Source organism: Mangifera indica, chromosome 12, assembly GCF_011075055.1.
Source record: "Mangifera indica cultivar Alphonso chromosome 12, CATAS_Mindica_2.1, whole genome shotgun sequence".
NCBI lineage: Eukaryota > Viridiplantae > Streptophyta > Magnoliopsida > Sapindales > Anacardiaceae > Mangifera > Mangifera indica.
The window spans coordinates 12736866-12762583 of record NC_058148.1 but is presented as its reverse complement, the minus strand read 5'-3'; the positions used below and the strand labels follow the sequence as shown (position 1 = coordinate 12762583).

The 25718-nt window shown below is 32.6% G+C and overlaps 4 protein-coding genes across 9 annotated transcripts; 2 read left to right on the top strand and 2 right to left on the bottom strand.

Moving 5' to 3' along the window:
- Nucleotides 1-529: 529 nt before the first annotated feature.
- Nucleotides 530-5842, top strand: LOC123192778 (probable UDP-3-O-acylglucosamine N-acyltransferase 2, mitochondrial). 2 transcript variants are annotated; one of them, XM_044605428.1, is made up of 12 exons: nt 530-703; nt 816-1014; nt 1095-1171; nt 3668-3866; nt 3945-4021; nt 4147-4196; nt 4495-4559; nt 4662-4713; nt 4825-4895; nt 5038-5104; nt 5450-5521; nt 5632-5842. In XM_044605428.1, exons 1-12 carry the CDS (start codon nt 610-612, stop codon nt 5698-5700), a joined length of 1092 nt encoding a protein of 363 aa, XP_044461363.1. In that variant the 5' UTR covers nt 530-609; the 3' UTR covers nt 5701-5842. The 2 variants fall into 2 exon arrangements, with proteins under 2 accessions (XP_044461363.1, XP_044461364.1); XM_044605429.1 differs by lacking the exons at nt 530-703; nt 816-1014; nt 1095-1171 and adding an exon at nt 3364-3555 and having other exon boundaries at nt 5632-5840.
- Nucleotides 5843-10307: 4465 nt separating this feature from the next.
- Nucleotides 10308-13143, top strand: LOC123193252. 3 transcript variants are annotated; one of them, XM_044606110.1, is made up of 6 exons: nt 10308-10474; nt 10759-10895; nt 11042-11206; nt 11527-11629; nt 12338-12554; nt 12657-13143. In XM_044606110.1, the coding sequence occupies exons 2-6, from the start codon at nt 10869-10871 to the stop codon at nt 12736-12738; spliced, it is 594 nt and encodes a 197-aa protein (XP_044462045.1). In that variant the 5' UTR covers nt 10308-10474; nt 10759-10868; the 3' UTR covers nt 12739-13143. The 3 variants fall into 3 exon arrangements, with proteins under 3 accessions (XP_044462045.1, XP_044462044.1, XP_044462043.1); XM_044606109.1 differs by having other exon boundaries at nt 10309-10474; nt 10763-10895; nt 12335-12554; XM_044606108.1 differs by having other exon boundaries at nt 10309-10474; nt 12335-12554.
- A 1829-nt stretch (nt 13144-14972) lies between these two features.
- LOC123193251 (probable pyruvate, phosphate dikinase regulatory protein, chloroplastic) lies at nt 14973-16747 on the bottom strand. Its single transcript, XM_044606107.1, has 3 exons — nt 16284-16747; nt 15300-15939; nt 14973-15188 (listed from the first exon to the last, which is right to left on the bottom strand). The coding sequence occupies exons 1-3, from the start codon at nt 16719-16721 to the stop codon at nt 15085-15087; spliced, it is 1182 nt and encodes a 393-aa protein (XP_044462042.1). The 5' UTR covers nt 16722-16747; the 3' UTR covers nt 14973-15084.
- Nucleotides 16748-18406: 1659 nt separating this feature from the next.
- On the bottom strand, nt 18407-23221 carry LOC123192364 (gibberellin 2-beta-dioxygenase 8). 3 transcript variants are annotated; one of them, XM_044604891.1, is made up of 5 exons: nt 23105-23221; nt 22575-22662; nt 20618-21054; nt 18835-19156; nt 18407-18753 (listed from the first exon to the last, which is right to left on the bottom strand). In XM_044604891.1, exons 2-5 carry the CDS (start codon nt 22614-22616, stop codon nt 18517-18519), a joined length of 1038 nt encoding a protein of 345 aa, XP_044460826.1. In that variant the 5' UTR covers nt 22617-22662; nt 23105-23221; the 3' UTR covers nt 18407-18516. The 3 variants fall into 3 exon arrangements, with proteins under 3 accessions (XP_044460826.1, XP_044460827.1, XP_044460828.1); XM_044604892.1 differs by having other exon boundaries at nt 22575-22679; nt 23105-23206; XM_044604893.1 differs by having other exon boundaries at nt 22575-22648; nt 23105-23187.
- Nucleotides 23222-25718: the final 2497 nt, after the last annotated feature.

The following is a 25718-nucleotide window of genomic DNA, read 5'->3' as shown; positions in this document are numbered from 1 at the left end:
TAATAAAAAATTTTAATAGAAGTTACCCATAGATGGATATTTGAGTTTTTAAACTACCGTAGGTATCCTTTTGAGATTGAGCTAAAATTTGAGTAGGAAATAGCCCTTTGCCCTATTTAAAAAGATTGAAGTTTGAGTTTGTGTCAAATTTTGAGCTTGACTCACTACTCTAATTGAGCAAAAAAAATATTAAAACAATATCGCTTTGATGCATAAATCAAATCGATGTTGTTTTGATGCATAAGTCAAATCGATATCATTTTAATTGATTTATATTAAAAATATTCAGATTCTTGAGTTCGATAAATCAGCACCTTTAAAACTCGAGCTACAAATTTATAATTCTCAGTCTTGAACTTGAGTTTGTTTACACCGAACTCATTCTATACTTGTTCAAACTGAATTTATATTTAAGTTTGAATAAATTCAATTTGGATCTTAACTTAATATCCACAATTTATTGATTTTAAAGACCAAAGATGGTGAAGCAGCTTGCACAAAATAATGCGCGCATATCTTATAAAGACACTTTGCTTAATTGTTTCCTACCTCCGTCCTTCCTACCTGCTGGGTCTCTTTCGGCTTTCCCCAGGGTAGCTTTAAATAGTCATGGCTATTAACCTTAGACGACTTGCTGTTTTATATTCCAAGAATAAACGTACGCAATATTATTGGAGCGTATGTAATCTTTCGACTAAATCTGGTAAGTCAGTAAGTACTAATAATCAAGGCGATATGAAAGCAATCATTTTTGGCTGCCAAATGTTTGTGAAAATGTCTAAATGATTCTCGACTGATGCCTTTACATATTTTAGAGGTAGAAAGTCATCTAGATTTTAAGAAATGGCACAACGGAGGCGGGGCCTTCCACCCCTCAGCTTGCATTGATTCAACGGCGCTGATTGAAATCGGAGCAATAGTTTATCCAGGTGCTGTGCTGGGTGCCAATGCTCTTATTGGATCAGGAGCTGTTGTTGGACCTGCTGTTACCATCGGTCAATCAACGAAGATAGGGTATATTTGTTAAGTTAATTTACATTTGCTTTCTTTTTTTGTTTTTTCTTTTAACTACAACTATATTAATGTTTCTACAGATATGGTGTTTCTCTCAGCAATTGCATTATAGGTGATTCATGTGTAATTCACAATGGGGTGTGCATTGGTCAAGATGGTAAGACTATATTATTTCAAACTTTGGTCCTTTGATTTATTTACTTATTTATTTTCTTGAAGGTTAGATTAGTTTCAAGCGTAAATGATTAGTTTCAATCATTTTGACTAGACAAAAGGCGGGGAGAGACAGAGGGTGCCTATGAACACGTTAGAGTGAATTGTTGGAAAAAACAATCATAAGAAAGAGAGAATGCATTTTTTTAGGGTATAACTGCAATAGTTTGAATTTCGAAGAATGTAACTATTAATCTTAATAAATGGAAACACTAGATAGCTGGGTAAAAAAACTACTTTTCAAAATTAAGGTAAAAAAAAATTATTAATTTTCAAATTAAGGTAAAAAAAATGAATAAATTTTTTTCTTTAAATAAAATCAGTAAATGACATTTTTGACCTCTGACGGTAACTACAAAATTTAATAAATAAGTGAGTATTTGAGTTTTTAAAATTTAATGAGTGAAAAGTTTGAAAATGCATTAAACCTTGGGTGGGAATAAGTCTCTCGGGCTTAAAAAAATGTTAAACTCATATTTATGGCATTTCAATTAACGTGATATTTTTATCAAAATTACTTCAAATCTTCAAAATCTATGGAAAAATCTACAAGAAGGTTGACGATAAAGACCCTTGCGAACGACAATGGCCTCACTGATGTGAAAAAGACGACCATGAGAATGATAGCATGGATGAGAATAAATGATGGATGAGTAAGAATGCGAATTAGAGATGGTAAATATAGTCCCTTTTTGGTCATATAATTAGTGAAAATTTTGAGATGAATTTCCGTAAACGAGTGAAATTCCCTTTCCATGAGTAGAATTTTTGGTCAAATCCTAATTTATTAGCTAGAATAGTATACCCCATTTAAGGTGTTGACTATTTTATGCTCTCTTTAACTATTTAAATTAATTACTCTCATTTTAATTATAGTCAACAAAAAGGATAAATTTTTCTATCTTTTATTTCACAATTTCTTGGTTTTCTTTACTGTGCCGATAAGGAATGGATTTGGGTCGAATTAAGTTTAAACTCGTAACAAAGTTGTTTGAATTTAGTTCATTTAAAAAGACAAAGGAGTATTTCTCACCTAAGTTTTAACTCAATCTTAAAAGGACACCTACAATAGTTTAAAAAATCAAATACTTATTTATGGACTAACTTTTGTTAAAATTTTTTATTAGAGATAAGAGTAAAATCATTATTTTTATCACTAAACCCTAAAAAACTATACCGTTTTACCTATATAATTTGAAAAAATAAAACAATTTTCCCTTAGAATTAAGTTTTAAAAACTTAATATTTCCTCCCTAGGGTTTCAAAATTGTTTCCAACCAACAAATCCAGTGATTCATTGGTGGTCGAAATGTCAAGAGGACAACGTCTAGACAACGAAGTGTCATCTCCAATTGACAACACTTATAGATGACGAAGCGTTGTCTAGATCGACAATGCTTCTTCGTTCTTTGGTATATGGACGATGAACGATGTTTCATCGTCTTGAAGTCGTCCTCCCTGCATTCCAATCACCAACAACTTGTCGAATTTATTGGCTAGAAAAAATTTTCAAACCGTAGGGGGCAAATAGTAAGTTTTTAAAACTTAATTCTAAGAGGAAAATTATTAGTTTTTCAAATTACATAAGTAAAATAATATAGTTTTTTAGGGTTTTAGGATTTAGTGATAAAATAAAAATTTTAGTCTTGTCTTTAATAGAAAATTTTAATAGAAGTTAGTTTATGAATGAGCATTTGAATTTTTGAACTGTCGCAAGTGTCTTTTTTAGATTGATAACCTAGGTGGGAAATAGTCCCTTGCCGTATTTAAAAAGATTGAAGTTTGAGTTTGTGTCAAATTTTGTGCTTGACTCAATACTCTAATCATGCAAAAAAATATTAAAATAATATCGTTTTGATGCATAAATCAAATCAATATTGTTTTAATTAATTTGTATTAAAAATATTTAGCTTTGCGAGCTTGACAAATCAACACCTTTAAAGATCAAGCTGAAAATTTATAATTATCAGTCTTGAATTTGAGTTTATTCATGTCAAACTCGTTTTAAACTTGTTTAAGTTAAACTCATATTTAAGTTTGAATAAATTTGATTTGAATCTAACTTTAATGTCCACAATTTATTGATTTTAAAGACCAAAGATGGTAAAGGAGCTTGCACAAATAATGCGCGCATATCTTATAGGACACTCTTCTTAATTCTTTCCTACCTCCGTCCTTCCTACCTGCTGCTGCTGAGTCTCTTTCGGCTTTCCCGAGAGTAGCTTTTAATAGTCATGGCTCTTAACCTTAGACGACTTGCTGTTTTATGCTCCAAGAATAAACGTACGCAAGATTATTTGAGCGTATGTAATATTTCGACTAAATCTGGTAAGTCATTAAGTACCAATAATCAAGACGATATGAAAGAAATCATTTTTGGCTGCCAAGTGTTTGCGAAAATGTCTAAATGATTCTCGACTCTTGCCTTTACATCTTTTAGAGGTAGAAAGTCACCTAGATTTTAAGAAATGGCACAATGGAGGTGGGGTCTTCCACCCCTCAGCTTGCATTGATTCGACGGCGCTGATTGAAATCGGAGCAGTAGTTCATCCAGGTGCTATGCTGGGTGCCAATGTTCATATTGGACCAGGAGCTGTTGTTGGACCTGCAGTTACCATCGGTCAATCAACGAAGATAGGGTATATTTGTTAACTTAATTTACGTTTGCTTTCTTTTTTTGTTTTCTTTTAACTACAACTATATTAATGCTTCTACAGATATCGTGTTTCTCTTAGTAATTGCATTATTGGTGATTCATGTGTAATTCACCATGGGGTGTGCATTGGTCAAGATGGTAAGACTATATTATTTCAAACTTTGGTCCTTCGATTTATTTACTTATTTATTTTCTTGAAGGTTAGATTAGCTTCAAGCGTAAATGTTTCTAAGATTGGCTGTTATGCCGTTGTTTCTTTCCAGGGTTTGGATTTTTTGTTGACGAGAATGGCAACATGTTGAAGAAGCCTCAAGTTGGTGATATAGTTGGCTTTATTTATTTATTTTTAAAAAATAATTACTTGGGTCCTTGTAGTTTATCCTTTTATGATATTCTTGAAACTTTCTAACAAAGAATTAGAACTTGAAAGTGAACATAGTTTATGAAAGAGAGTATTCAGTGGGGAATTATGATTGGATTACTACACATACACTGGTGTTATAAGAATAATCCATTTGAAAATATCTTATCTTTGTATTACTGCTATAAATGCATCTCTCCTTATAGCAATTGAAGAATTATAATATATGTATGTGTTCTGTCTTTCTCAGATGCTGAATGCTAGGATAGGGAACCATGTGGAGATTGGTGCAAATACATGCATAGACAGGGGCAGGTGAGATGTGTGTTGTCTATAAATATCAAGATTTTATAATATTCATATGTATATATATTCTTGAACTCAAATAAACGAGTTACTGCTTATTTGGTCTTGCAGTTGGAGAGATACGGTCATAGGGGATCATTCAAAGATAGATAATTTAGTTCAGGTAAATTCTACCCTTTTGCCTTGTCAATCAACAATTTTCTGTGGTTTCAAGAGGAAGCATAAGCAGAGACAAAAATGTGGCATTACACAAAACCAAATCTTGGTCTTGCAGATTGGTCATAATGTAATTATTGGAAAGAGTTGCATGCTTTGTGGACAAACTGGGATTGCAGGTTCAGTAACGTATGTTGTTCTCCATTTTCTTTTATATACCAATTCTTTGGGCCATTTGATTTCTCATGTAATTGACACAACTTTCTTTTGAGAACTTAATGAGCTTCAGAAGTCCTTAATTGCTGTGACAGTATCATTTTTTCTCCTTCAGGATTGGAGACTTTGTAACTTTGGGGGGAAGAGTAGCTGTTTGTGATCATGTCTCTATTGCATCAAAGGTATGTACTAGATGAGTACAAGTATAATGAGGTTATGAATTACAAACTCTGGTTGTCATACTAATCGTGCATTATTGCATTGGGGTATTATTTTTGACAGTGCTTTACAGTTTAGGCCAATCTTATTCTATTTGCAGTAGTCCGAAATGAATAGATAGAAAATTTTCTTCTTCTTGCAGTCAAGTTAAATGCTTGTATCAATTTAATTTTCTAATTGCAGTACACAATTTTATGTAGATCTAATTGTACAAATATAGGTCTTGTACTAAATTTCCATCTGCTATAATTGAGTGTAGGGCTAAAATCTTCAAACTGAAAACAATCTCTGATGCTATGGAATTGCAGGTCCGGCTTGCTGCTAATAGCTTTGTCACCAAGGACATAACACAGCCTGGTGATTATGGTGGCTTCCCTGCTGTAAGGATATATTTTATGCTCTTGAATTGATCTGTTGATATGTTGTTAAATTTAAAACTGATTTTTGTGGCAGCTATCATGATAAACGAATCTTGTGGATGGCTTAACAGGTACCAATTCATGAATGGAGAAGACAAATTGCTGCTCAGCGCCGAATTTCAAAGAAGGGAATTGCATAGAGATTTTAGAAATGAACCGTATGTTGGAGTTTGAATTAACTTGCTAAAAAAAACCACCCTTAAGCGAGTGTTTGGTTTGGGTAATCTTTTATTAAAAAATAAAAGATTACCACAAAAATAAATTATTTGAGAAATTATTGAGTATAAATTATCACTGAACTTGATTAAATTTGGTTTGTATAAATAATTATTATATTTGGCTGAATATAATAAAAGAATGTTAAATTATTATTTTATTTAAATATACTTAGATATAATTATTCTAAAATGTTTTACATATTACATGTCCTTAAAATATAATAAAAATAAAAATAAAAATTATGCCTTTAGGTTTCTAGATTGAATTTGATTGTTGTCTTGGTAATTTAATTGTGAATATGGTTGGAATTGTAGAGTGTAAAATCTTGATGCCACACACCTGGATTCTCCTCAAGTGCACTAAGGTTTTTCGAATGTGACTTTAATCCAAATGTCTTCCCCTATGAATAAAACTTTAATATGCATTGGATTAAGGTATGAGAAAAGTCCTTTTCATTCTTCTCACAAGTGTTAAGAGATGGCGAATGCTCCCTGAAATTATAATTGCACCTTTTATACAAATTAAATTGTGTCAAATTTTAGCATAGGCAGCACATAATTTTTTAAATATACATGTGTCACGATTTTTATAATAAGCAAGCACAATAATTTGATATAATTTATTGTAGAAGTGAAAAAACCATCATTCATCTTTTAAGGGTTTAAAAAATTACTTTTTACAAAGAAAGAAAGCGCATCTTCATAATCTAAAAATGATTAACAAATTAGTTGTTTGATTTCGAATGCAGAATAAAGTCTTTGTATAAAGGAGGGTTCATAGCTATAGAGCCACATGCTATAAAAACATTTCCAATAAGTTATGTAAAAGAGACAAAATTGAATGCAGTGGCTAAATGTTGCCTTTCCTTTTAGCACGTGCATCCCAACACATATTAAATTGCAGAGAATCAACTGGTAAAGAAAAAGGGCAGATTCTCTTTGTCGATAGCAAATTGGAGTACGTGTCAAAATATTGTATGGGTGGGTAGATAAATTAAAAAAGGCTAAGAATAATGCTAAGCACAATGAAGGGTTGTGGTGGTAGTCACACGGCCACATCATGGAGAAGAAGATTAATGTAAATTAGACAAAGAAATTAACTAGAGATTGGTGAAGTGGGATACATAATTATATGCTTTTGTACTTTGTAATTTCAATTTAGGCTTCCAAAAGGGAATAATTTGGAGTAAGATAAAACTTTTTGAAGCTATTCATTTACTAATAGCTGTACAACATTTTTGCTTTGCTTGGAGTGTTGTGAGCAAGCCCTCCTAAAAGTGTTCACATGGAGAAGCTACCATGGGCAGAAAATTTGGAGTGCTGATAATTTTGCCAAACATATCTCCTCTCTTTAACTTGCAGGAAACTAGGCCCCCATATACATCAAAGGGTTATGCATGAAGCTTGGGTGCATAATTTTCACCAAAGAGACTAAGAAGAATATGCTATCATCCTAGTCTTTGGTGAACTTATTTAAAGCTTTGGAAATAATTTTGCTATAAACTTTAGGTCTAATATTTAACCAAATTTTGATAATACTAATATTTTTTAAAATTTAATTTACCCCCAAAAGTTTTATAAATAAAAAATAGAAAAATAATCTCATGTCCTTTTATTTAACCAAATCCATGGATAACAAGGAAGAATTTAACTTTTTTTAAAATTTAAATGATAGAGATTTATCATTTTAGCAAATATCAATTGGAAACTAGTCTTTGGGCCTTTTATTAGGTTGAAAGACTTATTCCGACCCATTATTTAACTTATTTTCAAATACACGCTTGTGAAGTTTTAAAAACCTAAATACCTACTTATGAATTGTTAAACCTAACCAAAATCATTAATTATAAGGAGTAAAATCGTTATTTTATCACTAAACCTTAAAAATTTAAGATTTAGTGTTAAAGAAAAAAAATGATATAAGTTTTTAGGGTTTTAGAGTTTACTGATAAAATAACAATTTTACCTCCTATAACTAATGACAATAGTTAGATTCAATAGTTTATAGATAGATATTTGAATTTTTGAAACTCTACATATGTATATTTGGGAATGGACTAAACGATGGGTTGGAATAATTCTTTTGGCCGTTTTATTAAAAGACCTAACTACGCTAAATTTAGGTTAGTTTGTATGTACTAGTACTACCTTAGTGCTTATTCAGTGTAAATAAACTGTTGCTGTTTGGAGACCAATCATTGTTTGTTGATATATCCACGAAATTAAGGGGCATGTTTACTTAAATAATCATCAAATTAAGAAGTTGATTATGTTCCCATCCACCGGTGGCGATATAAGTATTAAATATAGCACCCTTATCTTAAGATATACGGCACATCAACCACCATTGTCAACCCTCAACCATGTGCAATTTTAAACAATTTCCTTCCTTCCTTCCTTCCTTCCTATTTGATAGTGGAAAATACATGGCATCATCCGCCATCGCCGCTCCTCCTTTCTCTGATCTGATCATGTGCTAGCCGATTGTTGAAATCTTCTTACATTCATTATATTTCCCCTTGTTCTAATTCATATCTAAGTTATTAAGATTTCTCATTTTTATATAAATCATGGGATTCACGAAAATCGACCATCTGATTTCTGTTTTCCATTGATTTTGTAACGCCTGCATTTTTATTATTTTTATTATTATTTTTCTTCTCCATGTAAATTGTTGACTTCTATATTCAATCAGCCATGCATATAATTTTTGTTTTAATAGTTTCAGGATTCAATTTTTCATTATATAATGTGATAAATAACATCTTATAAATCTTAAATTAAAGGAAGTCAGCCCAGTTATTATAACATTTTTAAAAATAAAAATAATAAAACTACGCCAATACATTTTTTATACAAGGAAGACTTACCAATATGGTATACATCTAATCTAACAATCACCATCATACGTTAAACAAAAATCATCATGTGGGACATATTTTAATTTATTTTCTAAATTGCCAAATGCGACAAACGTAACCAATACTTATAAAGTATATTAAATAATCAGTTTTATAAATATATAATATATAAAAATAAATTATTTTTATGCAATATTTATTCATATTCATACCATCCTTATCCGTTGTATAATATTTATATTCTTCAATAATTTTTCATTATTTATTATAATTTATAAATATTATATATGAATTAATCATTTTAAATATTAAAGATTATTGATTTAGGACTTAAAAAGGGAAAATTGAAAATTGAAAATGCATCTACAGTCGAGTCCAACCATCTTAAAGTGGGCAGCCGTGAGAGTCAGATTGGCAATTTTGTCAATGTACTGAAGTCAACATTGTTATTGTTTTTCCAATTGAAACATAAATAAATGTGTGGCACAATAGTAAATAACAGTTTGCCATGTGGATTCAAAAGAAAAATCATAAAAATTCAGAAATTAAATCAGTCAAAAACCTGAAAATCGATAATATAATAAAGGCCCAAGCTTATTTTCTTAAATTTTTATTTTTTAATTTTGAAAAACTCCTCTTTGATCTATAAATTAGTAAAGTTAGTCAAATCTATTAGTTTTAAAATTTTATTTCTTTTTCTCTTTTGAAACTCTAAAAACTGAATATTTCTTTACACTCAAAAGTTTAAAAAATTGTATTTGCCCTTTGTTAGGGTTTATAGTTTCTTCCCTTCTTCTTTGATGATGGAGTTGACAAAGACCCTCAATAACTCATCTTCTTCACCTGTCATCAACGACCCTAACCAAAGGAAGACGAATTAGTCATCAATCGAACACAAATCTTAAGGCCATCGACGGTCGAATCCATCACAATTTAGCCAAATTCACTAGTGAAAAGCCTTCCCACATCTAAATCCGGTCAAATTGTGGCCAATTCAACCATTGATGGGCTTAGGATTTGTGTTCGGTTGATGATTGATTCACTACATTTTTGTCTTCCTTCAATCAGGATAGTTGGCAGCGGGTGAAGAGGTGGGTTATTAAGAGTCTCTATTGACTTTGGTCGCTGAAGAAGAAAAGAAGAAACTGTAAGCCCTAGCAGAAGGTAAATATAACCTTTTAGACTTTTAGATGAAAGAGAAATTATTATTTTTTAAAATTTTAAAAGAAAAATAAGATAAAATTTAGTTTATTTTTAATATTATATGTAAAATAATGATTTTATCTTTAAAATTAATAAACGATAAAAAGTCTTTTTAAAATTAAATAATAAAAATTTGAGAATACAATAATTTTTAGGTGAGAATAAATCTTTTAGCCTATTATTTACACACAAAAAAATAACAAAAATTTATGTAATGGCATTCCATCATTTGTACTGATTATTTTGTTTTAACCTTTTAAAAAAATTATATAGTTTAAATATTAGTTTAATTTTATTTTCAAACAATGCGACAAAATTATTTCTCTACATTCGATAGACTAATAAGGGAAAATGAAACTTGGCTTGGATTTCTACGAACGGAAGGGCATAGCGGCTTACTATAGTCCTCATTGCACGCAATTTCCACTCTCCAAATTATAAAATTTTCAGCTTTATTTATTCAATGTTACGATGATATTGATATATACATAGCTATCACAGCTCATAAAACAACTCGGTTTCCTCAGCTGCAAAGCAATCAGATTATTATCTTCTTCTTCTTCTTTCTCCTCCTCAAACTTACTGTTGACTCATCTTCTTCATCGAAATCAACCATACAATATTATTCTAAGGTAGTTGCATGTCACTTCATCGACTGTGTTTCTTATAACAAAATACTATTACCAGCATGTTTTTGTTTCCTTTTTTAATGAAAATTCTCTTCGTTTTGATCGTTTCTATTGTATTGGTTGTGGGTTCGTTGGAGAAGATTGAGCATGGATTGATTTTTTGATATTAGAAGTCTTCTCTTTAACTTTTCTCAAACGGAATTCATGAGATGGGTTTCGTTTATAATTCTTTATTCATGTTAAATCTTCTACTTTTGACGTATTGGTTTCTTTCGGTTTTTATCCAGTGAGGTCGTTTGAAGCAATTGCCCCATTCTGTACGCTGTCTTTGACGCTCAATAATAAACACACTTTCTTCGTCCCTCGTTTTCTTTGTTTTTCTTACCTTGGAAAAGTGATGGATATGGCGGACAATCCAAAGTTGGTGAGCTTCAAATTTTCCGGGTTTTAATTGTGTAAATTTGTTATCTTCTTATTAACTGTTCTATTGGATTCGGTTGTACTATATATTTCTTTATTTATTTATTTCTATATAATATATTTACCCTCTAAATGACTCTCTCTGCAAAGACTATCAAGGACATGGCGGAGAGTGCGGAACCAGAAAAAATCTCGCTTTCTGATACTGGAAACAGGTTTCATTACAGTACCACAAAGAAATCTGATAGTTTTGTAGTTGACATGGAGAACCTCAATCAGGGAGCCACAGATATGAATGCAAATTCGAGAATCACTGTAAGTTTCTTAATTTTATATTTTTCTTATTATCTTCTGCTGGAATTTAAGCACAAACATTCTGTGCTGCAAAACTTCTTTTTTTTTTTTTTTTTGGTTTGATTTTCAATTAACAATCAAATTCTTGAAACTGATGACATGGTTTTTTTTTTTTTTTTAACATAAGACGTTACTAGCTTTGCAGGCTTTGCAAGCCATTAATGTCTTTCTGAAGCATCCTATCTGCTTTATCTCTCTTTCATAATTTTTTAAAAATTCTAAAATGATTTTTTAAACCCTTGGTGCTCTGGTTTTGACATAAATTTTACTCATGGAAATAGTTGCAGAGAAGCCATTCCAAAAAAGGGATTCAGCGTGGCGAGAAGAAGATCAATTCCAATAATAATTATGCTAATGATTCTACAATTTCTTCATCACCAAGAGGTATGATTCCATTCCAAGACAATTAAAGTTGTTATTTTTTTGTTAAATTTTCTTATTTTATTGCCACGATTTTATCAACAATAATTCACCAGAAGAAAGAAATATATATGTTTAGACCTCTCAATTATAGTGATAAAACAAAATTGGTAGTTTCTCGGAATTCCCCTCGTCATTTTTATTATCTGAATATTTGTGATTTGGTGTATTCAAATTGCAAATATTCATACCAACCTATGCCTACCTCATCGAGGTGGGTGACCCCAATCATCTCTTGCCACCTTTTCATAGATTAAATTTATTTGAAGTATTAAATCATAAATTAATTTGTTTACAACTCTTGTTGGCCTTGACTAGAATGCTCAAAACTTCTTGGGAAGGTGAGATGTTAGATTCTAAGTTGTAGATTTTTTATCATAAATAATCATTATCACTCGGAATACCAAGAGAGAGTAAACTTGAATCATTTGTTAATGGGGTCAAAGAAGTTAGTAATCTTGTAGTTGTGAAAGTGAAATGTTACCAAACTTCTGAGATAAATGTTGGGTTTGTTGGAATTACAGTTGAAGAGGATCAATCGACTGGGTATAGTCTTTTCGTGGGGTTGGGGTTCATGATTGGAAACTTGGTGATGAACATGTTAGCAAAGAATTTTTTCTATTTGCATTTGGTATTTGTGATATTTTGTTTAAACTGTTACAATTTCAGTAGGGTCAAGCATGCCTGAAAAGCCAATGGTGGTGGCAGCAGGGGCCACGGATTATTCCATCAGCCCCCAAGTTCATCATCAGATCACCATCAGCACCAGCAACATCATCACCACCACCTCTCCTGGGAGTAGCAGATACAGTAATAGAAGAAATAGTTTCAAGCGCTCTTCTTTATGGGTCCTTGATCCCAAAAGGGTTCTTCTCTTTTTTGCCACCTTGTAGGTTCATAATAATAACACTCTTCTCTAAATTAAATAAACCATTATCACAGTTAAAATTTTATTTGGGGGTATGAATTTGCCTATACTGACTGATGACAGGTCGAGCATGGGGACAATATTGCTGATATACTTCACCCTTTCTATGAGCAAGCATAATGCAGATGAAATTACTCTTGATTAGGACTAAGCAGTGAATTTTGGAATACTGGAGACCTTACAGATGAATTGAATGGAAGACAGACAAAGGAATGTGACTGGTTCAGTGTGGGGATCCTTTAAGGAAAGAGTTTGTCTTCTTTCGATGAAGTTAGGGGCAAAATGTACAATAAAAAGATAGAAAAAGAGGAAGGCGGCAAAAGCTAACAACTCCACTAGCTTCGGCTAAAGGGTCAGCAGAGTGCATTTTCTTTAGCCCTTGTTAAAATTTTAGAAGTGAAGACAAAGATAGACTGCACTATGACAAAGCAGGGGAATCTTGTATATTTAAATGCTGTTATTGGAGAGATAAAAAATAAAAATACTTGATGATGCCTTCTTGCAAGTCTTTACACAAATTAATGGAGATTCAGACAGTTACTTTTGCTTATTTTCTATTAATTTTCTTTTCCTTTCCCAAACCTTTTATTCTCTGTTGTTTGTGGGTTTCATGTAAACAAGGAATGAGTACAAGCAGGAGATTTGGTGGAAATAAAGTATTTGTGTTTGCGCACAAGCATGCGTACTTTAAACTTTTCCCTTTTGCGTCATGGAACGGGCAGTCCCAGAGTAGCTCGAGGGAATATAAAAAGGCCTATGAAATGGCAGATGGAACGAACTTTACCGTCCAGGAAATTGACTGGACGTTTACCCAAAAGTAGAGGTTGGTGGAATAACTTCGAAGTGAATTCCCAATTCAAGAAATGGATTGTGAGTTCTCCATATACCGATAACCAAAAAGAGTTACAAAATGAATTGTGATTACTAAAATTTAGGCAGGGGTTTGTGGTTTTTATGAAAATAAATTTGGGAAAATAGTGTAATTTGAGGATTTTATAGACTGCAAAAGTCCATATCAAAAGAAATTGTTCATGTCATTACATAAAATATCCACATTAACAAACAAAAATGCCCACATTTTCGTCTTCAATGGAAGAACTGTCATATCATTCATTTTTAACATTATTATAAGGTGATAGTTTGATGCTTTAATAAAAAACAATGAAAGAATGCTCATTTTAATAAGAACATAGGAAAGTTCGGAATATAAAAGTTTGGCTCATTCAATTTAAAAAAAAAAAAAGTGATAACAAGGAATCTCTAGGTGCTATTATCTCATAAAGAACTTTGTGGTTTTTTGAATCATATAAATGTGTCATACTTGAATCTATAGTGCAAATTCACAATATTAATTTACTTAGAAACTAGTAAACTATGGTCATAGACTAGTGGCTGCTTACTTCGAAACTACAGTTCCTCAATTTGATCCAGATGGCATCCTCAAAATCAAATCTTAAACAAATAACATAATAAGCCCACTCCATCAACGTGGTACCAAAAAAATTACAAGTCAGTGGCTTTGAGCTGCCAGCCTTAACAATGAAACCTACCATGACGTGTCCTCGAACTAAAAATATAAACAAAGAATTCGAATTTTCCTTAAAAAGGCAGAACTTCAACATCATGATGTTGTACAGACTCAAAAACAAAGTTAAATCCCAGCATGACCAAGATATAGAAAAGTAAATATTACAAAGTAGATCTGTATCAATCTATTGCTCTTTTAAACTTATTTAATCACCAAATTTAATTAGGCAACTATTCTGCACACCCTATATTATACGAGTAACACCGCAATCTCTTGAATGGTATTCCATGGGCAAAACTAACAGTTGCATTACCTTCAAAATACAATGTTGTCATACTGCTAACAGTTAACATCAAGATATCATTTTATTGCAATGAAATTCAGCTGCAGAATTCAGGCAACCTTTTAGGTGCAGCTTAATGGAAAGTCTAAAGGTTTCTACCACAGACCTCAAGTTACGGGTAGGAAATCCAACTAAGGAAGCATAGGTACATAACTAAGTAAAACAAGTAATTCAAATGATTACTTATCCATGTGCACGCCAATTCCATCTATCCAAGACCAAATGGAACACAGTAAAGAAAAAGTGCCAATTACCCAAAATTACAAAAAACCAAGGATCATTTTTCTAGAAATTGAATGAATAGAATCAAGATGATAGAGCTTCAAAAAGTTTAGAAAATTCATACTGCTAAAAAGTTGAACAAGTATCTACTAAAATTAATAAATATTACCTGAGTCATTTATCCTTTTGTTTGATAAAAAACACAAGAAAGCCACATTGTTGATAAGAAAGGAAAACAGATAAAAGTCAGTTATTGAAAAGAAAATAAAGAAGCTTGCTCCTTGGCTACGTTCAACTATATTTCTATTGAATTTAGAATTTATTATACAATCTGATACATACTCACTAATATTGGCATCCACAATTAAGCATTTTTAAGAACATCAATTTTACTATCTCTAGTAGTGTTTTGAGATTCGTGACATTGAACACCTGTTTTTCGGGTCATGATAGAGCCTCAGTATAACTGCTGCAGTTTCTTCAATTGCTTTGCCTGTCACTTCTACAATTACAAATAGGAAATGTATGTAACCATATGAACTCAAGATTCAACAAGCTAAAAACTGAACTTTCTTAAACCAAGCAACTAGAAATGAAAATCGATTTCCCTTACCAATAACAGGCCAAACAGGATTCTGTGCAAAGATGCCCCCAGCACATTCCAATTCCTCTCTAACATAATCCATCTCAGAATAATTACTCCTCGTTGCTTCACTAAACCCCAGACTCCTGGCTCTTTCTTTTCTAATTGTTTGCAAAACCAATGGATTTATAGTCAAACCAAAAATTTTCTCTGGATCAACCTCTAAAAGACTCTTTGGTAAGTCTACACCCATTACAATTGGTACATTTGCCACTTTGTATCCTTTTTGTGCCAAATAAATGGATAGTGGAGTTTTACCAGTACGAGAAACACCCACTAGAACAATGTCAGCATTCTTCAAGTTTTGAGGCAATGCACCATCATCATGCTTAATGGTAAACTCAATTGCTTCAATCCGTCGAAAGTAATCCTCACTGAGAGGATGGTTTCGGCCAGCAGCTCCACGTGGAAGGCCAGATGGTGAAACACCTAGATGGGATGCAATTGCTTCTGTAATTGGACCCAATATGTCAGTGGACGGTATTCCCCAAAGATCACAGGCCTTCTTTGTGGACTCTGCCATGGAAGGATCAGCTAAGGTGTAAACAAGGATTGCCCCTTCCTTAGCTGCTTGCTTTAGTATCTCCATTAACTGCTCTAGATCCTCAATCTAACAAGTTTGAAATTACATTTTTCACTATCCATCAATAATAATCTCAATATGTTAATTAACCGAAATCTACAATATTCATAAACAGGACCAAGAACTGTATTTTTTTAATTATAATTTTGATACAATTTTATTGAATTAGAGCATTCGAATAATGGACTTTGTAAGATGCAATAAGAATGCAATTAAACTAACAAGCAAAATTTCAAATATCTCCAATCTATTAATATATAAACAAACATTGACAATTAATATTAAATAACAACTATTCAAACCATGTATACTTGATATTAGCCATAAAATATTATCAAAAAGTTTAACACAAATTATAAAGAAAACCATACCCCTGAGAAGAGATGTGTATTTACTGAGCATCCCCGATCAACCAAGCAAAACTCGAATTGGCCCAAAGCAGCGTTAACAGAGTGTTCCGCCGTCCATCCGGTACCGTCAGAAACCATGTAAATGGACTTCGCCGTCTCCGCCACAACATCGTGGTCGTTACTTATTTTTTCAGGTTCTAAAGAAGCGCTTTCATTGAATCGAAGCTGAACAGGGGAATTCCCTTCAACAACCGGCTGGGTGGAGCGGTGGCCCGGTCGGTCTAATTTGCGGCCGGAGCGTAAGGTGCGAGCTATCGACCAGCGGTTCAGCTGAGGACTACTTCTACTCTTCAGCTTCCGGGCCTGCGCTTCGGAGTGAGGCTCGGGAGTGGTTTCGTTGGAAGAGGTCGGTGGGGAACGGAGGCCCGGGAGGTTGGAGGAGGTTAAACGAAATATCATTTCTTTTTTTTATTATTATTTATTTTCTTAAATGGGACCGTATTGGTACCTTTATTTGGTATGATTTAAAACATGGGCCTATTTATCCACCTCCAGTTAGGGTCCGAGCCCATTTATTACCCGTAGATTTAACCAATTATATATATCTATTAGACATATTTAATATGTGAATAATTTTAAATTAAAAATAAAATAAAATTCAATTATATGATAATATATATAAGTATATATGTATTTATATATTCAAAATAAATATACATAATATTACTCATAGTTTTAATATCATTTTTCATACCACAGTTATAATGCCCACTGACTTTATAATCTCTTACTCACAATTTAAATTTTCCTTTAAATACAATTGAGAAGTTAATATATTAAATTCATTCAAGTGATCATGAAGACTTATATCTTCTTTCATTAGCAAAGAGTATAGAACAATTTTTATACAAAATCTATTAGTCAATGAATTGGCACATAAATATCATCAAGTTTGTCTCACGAGCCCTTTAGTGTAATGTCAACTAACATATTGTAACATATTGTAGCACATAAATATCTAATAGCACTAACATCTCTCTTTTACATCTCATTCTAATTAATATCAATCATTTCTTTAGTTTTAATATCTTTTAATGTCTCATCTAACCCTTGTTGTAATAAGATATCTTGAATCATACTTTATCATAGCATAAAATTATATTTTCTATCAAATAAGGGATTCTCAAATTTAAAATTACTAGATATACTATTTGACATTTTAAGATGTTTGATTCATGTAAACTAGGTCTTGAAACTCTTCCCTACAATTGAGTTATTCCTCAAATCAGGTTTACCTCTTTTCAAGTCACAAATCTCGTTATAATACCACTTATTAGGATGTAATACTTAAACTCAATTGCAAAGAAAATTTATAAAATTTTAATTTGACCCAACCTTAAGGGGCTTACTCCAAAACTAAATCAATTGATAGATTATCCCTTACAATTTTGTGACTTCTAGAATGAGAAAGGACTGAAATTTTCTTACTAACAATCAAACCCAAAAATTATTTAAACCCAAAGGAAAAATTTTTAAACCCAAAAAAAAAAAAAAAACTCAAATTACACCGTTTTAATTTAATCATTACTAATTATTCTATTGGTATCTCTCATTATTTTTGTTTTTTTAGATGACATATCTTAAAACAAAACAACCTACTTAGCATTTATAAGAGAAAAAACTCTTATATATCTAATCTAGAGGCGATGTTAGACAAATATATTTATAAATAAAATCCTCTTACAAATTTAATAAACAAGCAATGTGGGCAAAGCACAGTTTCAGCAAAAAACCAACTTTGTAGATATTAGAGTGACATAAATAAGACAGGGTTAGGAAAAATTGTGAAAGTAGGGAAAGAAAATGTAAGAGAAATTAGGGCAAATTTCCCAGGAAATAGAATTGGAGAAGTATGGATCATGTATTGTGTGAATGAGAAATTATCAGTATTTGTTCGGATTTGTAATTTTTCCTTAAAATGTTCAGAAGACTACAAAAGGAAGTTGTATTTATAAAGGAGACACCTCCTTTGTAGTAGAATCTTTGGAATTAATACAGATTATCTTCTAGTTCTCTTATTTTCTCTCAAAAATCTTTCAATCCAAACAGCCAAATTTCTCAAATTTCAACTTTGAGAGATCATCAATAAATAACTAATTATCCTAGCTGTTTAATAATTTGGAAGCAAATTATACCCTTTTATGGCAAGAACAAACAATCTAATTGTATTTGCTATAAATAATTATTGCAGTATTCACTTGTGGCTTAAAAGAAATCTAGAGAGGCCTACTTTGTGACCCAGCTTTTGTACATCCTCTTGAACCTGCTGTCTAAATTCTCCAAAGCTAAACTTTCTGTAGACGGAAGGCTCAGAATTCTGGATTACAGTATCATATGAAGGGCAGAAGAAATATGCAGTGGAGAACCTCTCCACTGTTGGATTTGTGACAACTCGGTGTTCAACACTCTTATAAACATCATTGCTCCAAGCCTGAAACTTCATCCATTTCAGTTGCGAGGAATATAATTGTAACTGAGATGAACATTTCATGTCAAAATAAAAAAAGCAGACCTGGAATAAGTCTCCAATGTTGATAACTAGAGCTTCTGGGTTAGGTTTGACTGAAATCCATTTCCCATCTTTCACTAATTGTAATCCTCCAACTTCATCTTGGTGCAATATTGTGAAAAAATCACTATCAGTGTGTGGCATTAGACCGTGTACTCCTGAATAAAAAGGGCATGGTGGATATCGATTCATTCGAAGGTAGCAAGTGCTGGGCAAACAATTTTCTTTGAAGAAGGTGGACTTTTGGCCCAGCTTCTCTGCCAAGATTCCAGCTAATTTTTGAGCAAGACCTGCCACTGTTATAGCAAACTGTTCCATTGCTGAACTGCACATGCAAAAAGGAGACTAGCTTTAGAAGATGTCCAAAAACATTAGATAATAACATACTGCAAATTAATCAGAATCATTTTGAAATTTTGATAAAATGAGTGGTAAAATCAACAAAACTGTAAACGAACTAACATTTTGAACTGTATATTTTAATTTATTTCCATAATTGGATAAGTGGGTCCAACATTAGTGTCAATAATCAGAAAGATGGAAACCCTTGGAGGCCAGCTTTCCTTTATGCTGTGGGACTGTGTAGCCTGACTTCCAGCTCATTGAGTATGAGGAAATCACGTGAGCAGGTGTAATAATCAGAAGAACAGGCTGAGAGAGAGAGCCTAAAAACATGCATGCAAGTGTCGTACATGATTTGATATATGGTATAAGTTGGCAAGAGCAATAAGCGACTAAATCAGTGTTAGGTGTAAAACTAATTAACTGGCTACCACATACCGGGAAAAATTGTTTCCACAAATTAGATGAAACATAACACATGCTAATATAAATGGAAAGTACTGAACTATCAGAAGCAGCTAGCTGCAACTTGAAAGTTCTGGTTTCCTAACTTTCAACTTGAAAGCTAGCAACTAATTTTGTAAATTGCAAAATGATGTTAAAAAGGAGGAGGGAAAGAGAAGTAAAGATATGTGTAAGTCCGGCCACAACAGTACACCACCCAGAAGCCTGTTAAATGGTGGTGGCTTTTACAATATTCTCCAAAAAGTAATGGAGAAAATTACAACTGTTGACAGGAATTAATAGTGAGTAAAATGATAGTTTTGTAGCAATAAAGAGATATCACTACAACCTCCAAATATAGAGAGAGATTCGGATTGACTACAGGTTAATCAAGCCTCCTAAATTTATTAATTTTTTAACCGTAAAGTTCTGTTCAGGTCTTCACCTAAAAATTCCACATGCAAGACATTAAATTTCATCAAACTTTTCGCTCTTTTTTTAAACTAAACTAATCTAATAATTACTATGAAGATCATTTAAACTGGAGCAACTCATGCCATATAAGCAACAAGTGTGAGAATTAGGGCTCTTCCTAGTTTCAGTTGCTCACGAACTCAGATATGCACTAATCATAAATATTGGGGTGAGTTGATAACTTTAATGATACTATATTGCAATTCTTCCAATAGTTTCCATTTCCAATAGCATCTTTCCATAGAAAAAAAAAAAAGAATAATAGGACAAGTTAATTAATCGGCTGATTGTGAGAATATTTATTTAATTGGAAATGATTATTTGATCTTATTTAAACTAATACTCTGATGCTTCATCCCGTTTGATAACTGTTTAAGGGTAAGTCTCTCTCCCCATACCCTATCCGTATCTTGAGGAAAACGAAATGAAATGGAGAGAATTGTTCATGTGAAAGGAGAAATAGGCAAAAATGATGTTAAAAAAAAAAAAATTACTACGGGTTAACATAAAAGGTTTGTAAAAATACCTGAGACTACTGAAAGCACCAGAGTCAGAGATCTCGGTCATCGGAATGTGAAAGGCTTCAGACCATGACAATTGCTGGAGGCATGTAGCCGAAGGTGTTCCCCAACGGTAACAACCAGTGGCGAACTTTTCTTCTGTACTCTTCTTATCGAAAGGCTGTCTAAAAACTTTCACTTGCTCTTCTCTCAGCTTTTCCAATATGTCTCTAGAAATCCCATGATTGATAACCTGAAAGAAACCCCACTCCTGAGACGCCATAGCTATTTCCCTCTTGCACTCCTCCATCTCTGATTCGTCGAGGTCCAGTCGACTCAGATCGACCAACGGAAGCTCACATTCTTCAACAGTGACAACCTTATTACAAGGGTTTTCGCTGATTTTGTCGAAGAGGGCCTTGTAAGTTTGGCAAAACGGTGGGTCCGAGTCCATGCTTAGCCTCTGAAAAGAGAATGGGTGGCGAATGTTGATGCAAAAAATGTTAAGCTTTGCAGGAAAGAGAGAGACAATAAAGAAAGGAATTGGGACACCACGTTTGTTTCTGTTTCCTTCGTTGTCGATGAAAACATTATATGGCGGTTCCTTTTCCACGTTTTGGTCTATGCAGGCAAAGATGATTGCATGCCTTTTTGGTTAGATACGTTTTACTAGCTTTTGCTTTTCATTATGCTCTTTTTGTATACTTCTTAGTGTAATATTTCCTTTCTCACTTAAGATCCTATGTAATTATGGGATATTAGCAAGAAAAGATGATCAAAAAGATGAACTCCCCTATAATTCCATTTGGGTTTAGCCCTTTTTAGGCTAATTTATAATCTAGCAATTCACAGTTATACAGGGATCAAATCAAATTCCAAGATGAACAAAAGTTATTTTACATATATATATGATTTCCACAACTACTTTACTTAATTGGTAAAACTATGCTATACATACATACATACATACATACAAACATACATATATATATGTATGTATGTATGTATGTATGTATAGCATAGTTTTACTAATTAAGTAAAGTAGTTGTGGAAATCACCCATTGACCTTGACTTTATGGCCCAAAGAATGTATAAAGGGAGAAAGAAAGAATTAAGTGTGATTAATCCTAAGTTCATTAAATTATATCAGTTAAGAGTATAACACGGTCAAAAGGACTTAAACCCAAATTCTCAACCTCCGCAGCCTATCTCATTACCAACCATGCCACCATTTAGGGGCAATTTAAAGTTTTCTTGTCAGTTGGTTTGGTCTTCTGAGGCTGGATTTCTATGCCATCCAGCTAACCTTCTTACATAGGGCCCCCTGGAGTTCTCTCAAGAGACTAGCTAGGCCACTTGTTCTTTATATATGCTTTAAATTAATTTATTTTTGACTTCCATTGCAGGACAATACAAGACTGTGGTCATGTCACTACTCTTGAAAAAGAGACCAGACAGTATTAAATATCAACCTCCATGGGAGAACAACTTTACCTATCAATTATTAATGTTGATTCAAGTATATATCCATCATGCATGTTTAATCATTTGACATATATTTTCATCAAAGTTCAATTAATTTCATTGGTCAAGCTATCATGTCCAAGACATTGAATAGATAACAATTTAATACAAAATTAACCATAAATATTTTGGAATTTTCGTAGTATATGTTGTATCAAGAAAGCTATATATGACCTGATCCGAAGGCAACAATAACTGATGAATCTACCAATTAGAATGATCTGGTCAGCTCATTTCTGGTTAGTTTGTATATAAAATCCTGCAACTAGAACCATATTCAAGATGTTTCTGCATATGGATAAATTATTAAACACGGATATTTCACCCAAGATATGTAAAAGAGAGAAAAAGTGGTGCATAATAAATGAAGATCGATGTTCAAGGGGGCATGTTGGACTGGTATATACTTGGAATACCATCATGATTCATGACTGAGAAAAGTTAAAGTAATTCACTTACCTCCTGATTAAGGTATTCAACAAAGTCTCCAGACTTCGCCATTAAAGCTTGTTAAAGATGGGACACCTTAGTTGCTGCTAGAAGGAAACTGTATATATATCAGTACTGCATTGGAGTATTAAGAAAAGGGAAAAATGTTGTATTACTATTTTTTTTTTACTAATCATATAAAAGAGAATACATAAGTTAGTTTGTTGTTTTCACTGCATTAACGCATAAAGACTCGTGAAAGCCTTAGAGATAATTGAAACGAGAAAATATGCAATTACTTGCATGACAATGCACGGAAATGTCTACGTCTAGTAGTAGTTTTCAGTTGAGAAAGACTCTGTTTTAATATTTTTTTAATCTGTTATGATCTTAAAGTTGAAAACAAAGATAAGAGCAAATGAAAGACTGACATGCAATATACAGCTGGAAGTAAACTTGCATAGAGGAACAATTACTTGCAAACAATGCAATCTTCAGAATAAAAAATACAAGTTGCAGCTGATTAGCTTCAAAGAAATTTAAGGATAAGAGGTACTTACAAAATATTGGCGAGGTTGGAATGGGAGAGAAAGAGAGAATATAGATAGCCCAATAATAAGACTAGAAAGCAGATATTTAACAGGAAAGAAACACATCAATTATTGTGATGATTACTGTCATCAATAAGGATTATAAGCTTATGCTTTACAAAAGACCACGCGGCTCATGGAGCAATCAGAGAAATATCTATTTGCTTTTTCAAGCATTGACAAAATCAATTTCATTTTCCATTTATAGGACTGTCGACATGAAATGAAAGTGAAATTAAAGAGATAAGGAAGGTGGAGACTTGGATGAATGAGAACCAATTGAATTTGCTTTGCTCTATATCACTAAGAAAAATATTGAAGGTTTGGTTTGAACTTTGAACCTGAACATCAGCTAGCGCAATTCTGACATTGCTTTTCCATGAAGTGGGCTAAACAAAGCACATGATTAGCACGGGACCCAACTCTCTGAAAGACCAAAACCTCAGCCTCAAGAGGCCATGTCGGCACAGACGTGGCGGCATTTATAAACACATGCATGCCAACAATTTCACGTCAACAGATTTGCAATTGGTCTAATATAATGACTATCTTAAGGGCATATATGCATGTGCAGTGCCTGGAGGGGAAGGACATGAGGATCACTATGAGCATATACATGCCCAAGCTCCTTCGTACAATATACTATAAGAAATATCTTCAGATAATATTATACGGTATTTTTAAATACCACTGGTTCTCACTTTTCCTGGACATCATAATTTATGTGATTTGAGAAGAAACAAACATTTCAATTAGGCAACGTGCCCTGCTGCCGTTTCCAATATCCTATTACTTTTTATCAGAAAATAAGGGAAAAAATATATGAAAAAGGCATTGGCTGGCCCATGACATAGTCAAATTTCTAAATTCTAAAGGGTTGTGGAAGAGAATTAACTATAGATCGGTAAATAGAGAAAAATAGATTGAATAAAATTAAACTGGGCATGATATATTTAAAAATTGTACTATTGTTTAAATATATTGCTGTTACAAATTAAATTTATAATTAAATAATTTTTACAGAACAATATAATAATAATTAAAGAATGCTTGTAAAGTTGTATTCAAAATAATGATGAAAATATATATTGAATTATTTTGCCGGTGCTGTTAAATTGTTGATTTATGCACCGATAATGATTGAAAGAGGCTTTTACTATGCACAGGATCGAATCTTAATATTTTCAAAAAAATGGACTAAAAAAATAATTTATGGATAAGTGACCAACCCAGTTGATATATTAGGTGTTGGGATAAATTTAGGGGAAATTACTTAATTTAACTGAAAAACTGGGTTAAAAAAATTAATCAAACTCTAAAACCATAAGCATATTTCCAACACCTTATAACAAGAACAAAAAAACCCCTTCACCATCATTCACAGAAACGTTAATTTGAAATCCAACTTAGAGTCATTTGTATTCTTTGCAAAACCATATGGAAAGTAACTGAAATTAGAGAGAAAATTCAAGATTTAGGAATGATTTTGGGTTGTCGATTCAAATATTGGGAGAAGGGAGAGGAAAAAAGCCGCTTTGATCTGGTTTTACTAGTTTTTTTTTTTTTAAATTGTTATTTTGTGACCATGGTTGTTTAAAAAGTTTAGACTGTGTTGTTGTTCTAAGCTTGTTGAAATTGTGCTATAATAATGATGCATTGTATTTATGGTATACCCTCTCTAATGGATTAATGTGTTTTGTTTAAGATCCAATTTGATGATATCTGTTCACTACTAAGCTATGGTTAGACAAAAACTGTATTTTGGAAAGGAACAACCCTGGCAGGTGAATGGTCATGAATGTGAAATAATCATGGCGAAAGTGACACAAGTAATGTAGCTTAACTTTGTGCTGTCATATAGCTGGATAGGTCTCTCCCAAGACTAAAGATTCAGATGTGAAGTGAGTGGTGCCGTCGGCTTTTCATGTCAAATCCTCATTAATTGAGACCCCTTTTTATAGATAAACCATTCAATCATTATGAGATCCAAAAGATTCTTTCTTTCCAATTATGTTGTTTTGACAAATGGCATCTCTCGTCGGCGACTTTCCCTTTGCCACAATATTCCCACCTATCACAAGACCCGAAATCAATTCCTGTGAATTAAAATTTCAGGTCCTCGTCTGGCTGTTTTAACCTTACGGTGGTAAATTCCATCGTTTGCCAGAAAATAATTGGCATTAGTGATTCTCTGGTACATGCATATGCCATACTTTTGTTCATGAAAATGAAATTTTCTTTTATTGTGCTGTCGGCATGCCTAAGAACACGTTTATATAATACTAGTAACACAGAAGATATATAATAATTCTTCTCCATTATCAGTTGTCCTTCTGATTTGATCATGGCTTTACTGTTTTTCGACAATTGGTTTGATTTGTTGTCTGCGTTCTGCTATTTAAGAAAATCTAAACCAAAAGGCACCATGAATAGCTCAAGGGGACAAAATAATTTAGTCAATCATCTTTTGCCATTAGGAAGAAACCTGAATCATGACAAGAATGGTAAAAGTTAAATAAACTATTTACAAGGACACGAAAAAGAGACACGTGGTTTCTGCATCATATATTTTTTTGTGGCTAAA